The sequence below is a fragment of the Fukomys damarensis genome, unplaced genomic scaffold (assembly GCF_012274545.1).
Source record: "Fukomys damarensis isolate Sample0158 unplaced genomic scaffold, DMR_v1.0_HiC HiC_scaffold_15, whole genome shotgun sequence".
NCBI lineage: Eukaryota > Metazoa > Chordata > Mammalia > Rodentia > Bathyergidae > Fukomys > Fukomys damarensis.
In genome coordinates this window covers 22,704,763-22,712,765 of record NW_022900927.1, presented here as the reverse complement: position 1 = coordinate 22,712,765, position 8,003 = coordinate 22,704,763, and the positions used below count along the sequence as shown (strand labels likewise).

Below are 8,003 nucleotides of genomic sequence, written 5' to 3'. Positions count from 1 at the left end.
AGGTTCCCCATCAGTTGCCTGTACCAAAAAAAAAAAAAAAAGAGTATTCAGCAGCACTTGTTTCAGGGGGAAAATTGGCAACAAAGGGAACTTTCTGTTATGAGGGAAAGGGTAATAAAATGCATTGTAATCAAAGTTTATAGAGTGATGGATTGGAAACTTGGAAACTTCTACCACTAGAATAGTAACAGTATGAGAACAGGACAATTTAAAGAATGAATGTACCCTACACAGTGGTTGGGGAGAACACAGGCTCATACTTACTTTTTTTTTTTCTGTTTTAAAATGAAAACACCATAAGGTGGATGTTGGTGGTTCCCTCCTGGAATCCCAGCACTAGCTGAGGCTGGAGGATTGCTGAGAATTTTAGGCCACCGTGACTGCATAGTGAGACCCTGTCTCAGACCCCCCAAGAAAGAAAGAAAAAAGGAAGGAAGGAAGGAAGGAAATACTTTTATATATTGCTTGTGAAAGAAAAGTAATAAAAATAAAGCAAAAAACAAAATCATTGCTCCCCAGGCGTCTCTATTTATTATTTATTTTGCACTTTCATTTTATTTTCATCCTATATACATTCCCTGTATGGCTTCTTCTTTTTTTTAATCCATCCATGTGCTTCAGCCTCCCCAGGCCTGGGTTATAGGCATGCACCACCATGTCTAGAGTCTTCCCCCTGGCTTCTTAAAATCTGTGGCTTCAGCACTCAACTTCAGGACTCTTTTTTTGGTACTGGGTATCGAACTCGGGTCCTTGTGCTTCAGGACTTTTACTTAGAATCTCAAAATTAGAAGTATTATCTTCTTTTCTAATCCTGAAATTCTTACTTTAATGAATAAGAATTTCCTACCAATTGCCCAAAGCAAAAACATATTCTCCCATTCCTCTCCCCACCTCTCTGGGGAGCCTCCTGCCTTAGCCTTCCAAGTGCTGTGATTATGGCCATGTACCACAGTAGTCTAGCTCCTAAATGCCTTGGCTCTGGTCCTTATACTTTTTTATTGGAATTTTTACAGTAATCTTCAAAGGTTTTACTCTTTCTAATTTTTCTTATTCCCAGCTTTTCTTCTCTCTCTCTCTCTTTTTTTTGGTGGCACCAGAGATCAAACTCAGGACCTTGAGCTTGCTAAGTGCCACTGAGCTACATCCTTGGCCCTTCGCAGCTTTTCTACCCAACTCCCAGATTATCTAAGACTGGAAACTTTTTATATCAGTTTCTTACTTAGAATCTTTCAGATGTACGTGCATACATTCACAGTATCTCCGCACAAGATTTTTATTAATTACAGAGGAAAATATAGCAACTCTAGAGTAGAGAAACTTGACATACAGCATTTGCTCAAAGTGTGAAAGTTAACATTACCAGTAATGACAGCAGTTGACATTACTTCTGACCTCTCATGTATTGAGTGTATGTGTCATTTTCGTGTTATTTGTACAAAAGTGAAAACCTCTGTTTAATCATGGTGAAAGACTTTATCCTTAAAATATTTGAAGGTCATAAAAAAACAGAAGGCCTGTGTCAGATTAAAGGAGTTTAAAGAATATTGAAGCTGGACAGGTGTGGTAGATCCTAGCACTCTGGGAGGCTAAGGCAGGAAGGTCGTGAGTTTGACCATAACCTAGGCAGTTTAGCAATTTAGTGAGACTCTGTTTCAAAAAGGTTTTTTTTTGTTTTTTTTTTTGTTTTTTTTTTTTGGTACCAGGGATTGAACTTGGGTCCTTGCGCTTGCAAGGCAGGCCACCGTACTACTGAGCTAAATCCCCAGCCCTCAAACAGTTTTGAAGGGCTGGAGTCAATCATTTGTATTGTGTGGGGGGGGGAAATATATTGACAGCTTTAATATAATACATAGTAGTGGATGTTCTTTTGCTAAAAGTAGTCTCAGCTCTTTAGAAGGTTGAAGCAAGTTTGAGTCCTGCATGGGCAATTTAGGAAGGCCCTGTCTCAAACAAACAAACAAACAAACAAAAAACTAAAACTAAAACTAAACTACACTAAAAACAAAAAACCCAGGTGTGGTAGCACATACCTGTAATCAGGCCGAGGCAGGGGGATTGCTGTGAGTTTGAGCCCAACCTGGGCTACATAGTGAGCTCAAAGCTATTCTGAACTACACGGTGAGACCTAGCTTCAAGACAAAGAGCAAAGGCCCAGAGCTGTAGCTGAGCAGTAGAGTGTGTGTCCATCCCCAGCACCACAAAAAAGAAAAGGAAAGAAGGGACAAGAGAATGAGAAGGAGGGAAGGAAAGGAAGGAAAAAGTAATTGGTACAGCTGGCAAAATTGGCATAAGGTAAACATGACAATATTACTTCAGTGCCAATTTCCTGCTTTGATAATTTTTAGGGATTACTAGAAAATATTTAGGGATAAAGGTACCAAGTCTCAGACAAAAATTTCAGAGCCAGGCGTGGTGGCACATGCCTGTAATCCCAGCACTTGGGAGGCTGAGGCAGGAGGATCACTGTGAGTTTGAGACCAGCCTGAGCTACATAGTTCCAAGTCGGTCTCAACTACATAGTGAGACCCTGTCTCAAAAAACAAACAAACAAAAATTTCAGAAAAAATTTAGAATCCATGTACCTGTATGTGAACATAGAATTATTAAACAAATGTGATGAAATGTTAACATTTAAGGAGTCTAGATGGGAATTCTTGGTCCTGTTTTTATGATTTTTCTCAAAGTCTGAAATCATCATAATAAAAAGTAAAAACGGCCCGGGATCTAGGTAGTGGTGCCGCACCTGCCTTGCAAGTGCAAGGTTCTGAGTTTGACCCCTAGTACTGGGGGAAAAAAAAGTGAAAACATACATCTATGTTCATACAGATGGTTCTTTGGTTGCTCCCTATGGCTTTCAGTTTCATTCTAGCTGTAGCTTTGAGTGCCAGGCCTTTGTTGTCAGCTTCCTCGCTCTTCTCTGTCCTTATCTCCTAGCACATCGCTACATAAACCCTTTACTAACTTCATATGTTGTATTGGGGGAGTGTCTCTGAGGATGGAGTCGGGCTCCCCCATAATGACCCTCTGCCTCTCTGGGTCCTTGGACTTCTGGTGAAGAATGAGAAGTGAAGCTCTTAGTGAGAAAATGGAGTGGGGTCAAAACTACTCTAATGTGAAGAAAGTTTATCTAAAGTGTGACAACTGCAACGAAAGCAGAAGAGCTGTCTTAGCTGCAGAGTGGTGCTACAAGATAGGGGGCTTCCCACTGGTGAGTTTGAGGTGTGCTTCATACTTAATAGGGGGAAGCTGTTTTTGTTTTGTTTGGTGAGCTGGTTCTTTTGTTTTTTGTTTTTTTTTTTGAGACAGGGTCTCACTATGTAGTTTCTCGAGCACATGGTACACGATAAGCATGTGATGGCTTTGCAGTATTAGTCATATGTTTTCCCCTAGGGTTTTTTTTTACGTCCTTCTAATTTGCCCCTACAGTTGCTTTATTTTATTTTATTTTATTTTATTTTATTTTATTTTATTTTATTTTATTTATTTAACAGTGGGGATTGAACCCAGGCTTCGCGCTGAGCTGTACCCCAGCCCATTTTTCATTTTATATTTTGAGATGGGGTCTTGCTAAGTTGCCCAGGCTAGGTTGGGCCTAGCAGTCCTCTTACTTCAGCTTCCCAGAGTAGTGGGATTATAGGTGTGAACACCGTGCCTGGCTGCTTTGTGTTATCTATTCTGGAAGCTCCATTCCATGATCCATGTCACTAAATGAGTGGTGCTTAATGAGGGGCAGTTTATTCCTCCTTTTGTCCCTTGGAGGATATTTGCCACTGTCTAGGCAAACATAATAATAAATGTAATTGGTTGTCATGATTGTGGGAAAGCGCTTGTCATCTTAAGGGTAGGAAGGCCAGGGATGCGACTAGACATTCTGCAGTACACAGAACAGCTGCCCAAGCCTGGCATGGTGGCACACACCTGTAATTCCAGCCCTTTGGGAAGCTGAGGCAGATCACAAGTTTGAGCCCAGCCTCGGCATCTGTGACTTAGTGAAATCCTATTTCACTATTAGAATAATAATTTTTTTTGTTTTGTTTTTTGAGACAGGGTCTCACTATGTAGCTGAGACTGAACTGGAACTCACTATGTAGCCCAGGCTGGTCTCGAACTCACAGCAATCCTCCTGCCTCAGCCTCCCGAGTGCTGGGATTACAGGCGTGCACCACCACGACCGGCTAGAATAATAATTTTAAAAGGGAATATATAGCTCATCTTGAGGCCCCTGGATTCAATCCCAAGTGCCACCAAAAAAAAAGCTTCCTAGAACAAACAATTTTCAGGCCAGCAATTTAGCTAGTGGTTCTGGTGCCTCCCTTGCAAGTGCAAGGACCAGAGTTCGATCCCCAGTAAAAAAAAAAAAAAAAAAAAAAAAAAAAATCTAGCCCAAAATGACAATTGTATAGAAGTTGAGAAACTTGTTTAAAGATATCTATCTCCAGATCTAATTCTGGAATTTTTCTCTAAGCATCTGTCTGACTCAACTCTCTGTTCTATGTTCCTCTTTTTTTGAGTCCAGATCTCACTAAATTGTCCAGGCTAGCTTTAACTTATACTCCTGTGCTGCTTCTATATTCCTTATATTTTGTGTTAACCTCCCCATCACTTACATCAAAGGAACTAGGATTTATTAAACTTAACAACATATAGCTGACTCTCAGGAAATGTTTACTGAATTAATATATGTATCCGCCCCCCCCTTGGTACTGGGGATGGAACTCAGGACCTTGTGATTGCAAGGCAGGTGTGGTATCACCAAGCTAAATCCCCAGCCATTAATATATATTTTGAAACAGGGTTTTGCTAAGTTGCTAAATTGCCAAGGTGGGGATGAACTTGTGATTCTCTTGCCTCAACCTCCCTGAATGCTAGCATTACAGATGTATTCCACTATGCCTGGCTTTGTTTCATTCTTGAGACAGGGTCCTCACTATGTAGTTGAAACTGACCTGGAACTCACTATGTAGCCCAGGCTGGTTTTGAACTCACAGGGATCCTCCTGCCTCAGCCTCCCAAGTGCTGGGATTATAGGCATGTGCCACCATGCCCAGTTTTGCTTAGTTCTTGAAAATGAACTCTGCTTACTAAAGGCAGTGATGGTCACCAGGTATCCTGGGTTGTACATCCTGTCAGCTCTGCTACTCTCAAAGATCTCTTAAGAGTTCTAGTAGAAGTCCCAGGTAACACTCACTGCCCACTAGCAGCAAAGGTATTATTCCTAAAGAAAACTGTGATGCTGTTTACAGAAATGAGTGCTTGGCCGGCAAAGTAGTAGGAAACTACGATTCCCGGGCTGCTGGGGATCGCCAGTTAAAACAGTATTTTTTTGTTTTTTTGTACTGGGGATCATACTCAGGACCTTGTGCTTGTGAGGCAGGCATTGTACCATTGAGCTAAGTCCCCAGCCCTTAAAGCAGTGTTTAAACATACCATTGTATTGATTTTTTATTTGAAGGAATTATGCTTGGTGTGCAGTAGATATAGAAATAAATGTGAATTTCTACTGGTAAGGAACTTTTTTTAGGGAGGTAGTAAAGGGGAATGTGAGCCTAGGGATGATCTACCTGATCCGTATCCCCAGCCCTTTTTATTTTTTGAGATGAGGGCTTGCGAAGTCTCCCAGGCTCCTGTCTGGAGCTCAGGCATAGTGGAACACACCTGTAATCCTAGCACTGTGATTCTCATGTCTCTGTCTCCCAGTAGCTGGGATTATGAGTGTGTGCCACTGTGATTGGCTTCTTCTAGAATTTTAAATCAAGAATAGATTGAATGCTGGGTGTGGTGGCTCATACCTCTCATCCCAGCACCCGGGAGTCTGAGGCAGGAGGATTGCAGTGAATTAGTGTGGGGCCACTTTTTCTGAACCACTTGCATTTCCCCAAATCTGTCATGACCTTTCAGTGTGCCTTACCTTCTCTTCTTTTTTGAGTCAGGGTCTCACTTTGTAGCCCAGGGTAGCCTCAAACTTGCAGGAATCCTGCCTCCTGAGTGCTGGGATTTCAAGCATCTACCACCATTCCTGGCTGAGTGTGCTATTTCTTGTGTCTAAACCTCCAAATGCCCTGCACTCTACCATATAGCTGATTCTTGCTTGTCCCACTGAACTTACTTCTGATGACAGTCCTAGAAAACTTCTCAAACCACCCTTCTTCCAGCCTGTGTTGTGTAACCAGTCCCCTGTCCCATAAGTCCTGGTGCCTATTACTTCTCATTTTACATGTATGCTATGTAATGTCTCCCCTCATTATAATTAACTTTATTGAGTCATCTTTATTTTTTCTCCTCCCAAATGACTGGAACATAGTAGACTCAGTACATATTTGTTTTATTTTGTATTATTTTATTTTTTAGCACTGGGGATTGAACTCCGGCCCTTGCATTTGTGAAGTAGGCATCGGAACCACTGAGCCAAATCCCTGGCCCTCAGTAAATATTTTTTAGATCAGTGAATAGATGTTGGCAGTGAACTCATATTTGCTCCATATCTGTAGGTTTTTCTGAACTGGCCATTTCTTCCTCTGTTCCCCCTCCTAGGACCTGGGTTTCAGTGATGAGACATGGGGTATGATGTAACCCGTTTCCAGGGGGATGTTGATGAAGACCTTATCTGCCCTATTTGCAGTGGAGTCTTGGAGGAGCCAGTACAGGTGAGTTGGTCTGCTGGGATTGGAGAGGCAATGTGGCAGCACTGATGGAAAATATCCATGAAGAGTGGGACACATGGGGCCATCCCTGTGTTCTGCTCCCCCTCCCCACCCCAGCAGAGGTCTAGTACAGAGGAGCAGGGGTGGCTACAAAAGAATGGCTTCCAGAGTCTGCCTCAAGCTGGATGCCACAGGTCTCTAGTTCTGAGGCGGCCCTGGGATGTTCTGCTGTGACTTCTTCTGACAGTAGCTTGGCAGCTGCCCTTCCTCTGCAGGAACTCTGACCATGGTCTGTCTTCCTGTTCATGACTGACTTTCTGGACTCCTTTTGATGATGTAGCCCTTCGGGTAATTAGTCAGGTATTAGCCTGCAGCCCTCTCTTACCTGCCTGCTGTCTCATACGTAAGAAGTGTGGAATTGAATTTACTGATCTGTTTTGTTCCTGGGATCTGCTGAAAGAACCAGCACTCTGCATTTTGATAAGAGAGCTGTCATCTTTGCTAGGTCTTTCTCTGGCAGCCTTACCAGACCAGAGTCAGTTGTATCTTTTTCCTGGGGCAGGTTTGAGGAGCAGTCTAGGATTAACAGGCAAGTTCACGGAGTGAGACGAAACCTTCTCAGATGCACTGATAAGACGTCATCCTACATGACCCTCATTGCTCTCATTTCGTAAATACCAACTATTCCTCTTTAACTCTAGGCCAACTGTAGGTAATCCCATTTTCCAAACCAGGGCACCAGTCAGTAAGGTCTCCTTTGCTGCTTATATAACTCCCGGGGCTTCTCCTTGAGCCTTGGGTTTATTTTCTCTGTAGTTTCCAGCCACCCAAAGGAGGACTGATGCTTGAGCTGAAAAAAATTAAGACCACATTCCCATGGTAGCGAAGCCTGGATTTAGCCCCTCCTATCCCTTTGCAGCCTGCTGCCATTAGAGGTATATTGGATGGGTGGGGCAAGTTATCATGGCAGTGGCAGGGTCACAGGTGTGTCGGGTTTTCTCCCTGCCCTGGCAGGGCTTTGTTTTCTGGTACTGTCATTTGAGACAAGTCATTGTGGAGAAGTGAGTGGTATTTGGTAACAGCTTAAGTCAGAAGCGACCCATCCACCTCCAATGTTTTCCTCCTGAGGGCAGGCATCCTTTTTGATAGTAGGCATATTCCCAGGGGTAGAAGAGCCCCACTAGAGATGCTGATTTCCCCATTCCATATTTGTCTCTCTTTTTTTTTTTTTCTTCTTTTTTATTGAGGTTAGTGGTACAATCTAGGTATACAAATACAGTTACATTCATCATTGGGATTCTGTACCTTTACATAATAGGACTTGATTCTCATTTTTCCCCTTGTCCCTGCCCTCCCTCTACA

The 8,003-nt window shown here is 42.7% G+C and overlaps 1 protein-coding gene across 8 annotated transcripts in view; it reads left to right on the top strand.

Annotated features, from left to right (window-relative positions):
* Positions 1-8,003, top strand: part of Rnf41 (ring finger protein 41) — a 34,823-nt gene that overhangs the window by 14,114 nt on the left and 12,706 nt on the right. For 7 of the 8 annotated variants that reach the window (XM_033763700.1, XM_033763701.1, XM_010644687.2 and 4 more), the window contains one exon: positions 6,532-6,644. In XM_033763700.1, coding sequence (XP_033619591.1) covers positions 6,555-6,644 — 90 coding nt within the window. In that variant the 5' untranslated portion in view covers positions 6,532-6,554. Of the gene's footprint in view, positions 1-3,113; positions 3,209-6,531; positions 6,645-8,003 lie in introns of those variants that run through there. The other variant, XM_033763703.1, reaches the window with a different exon arrangement.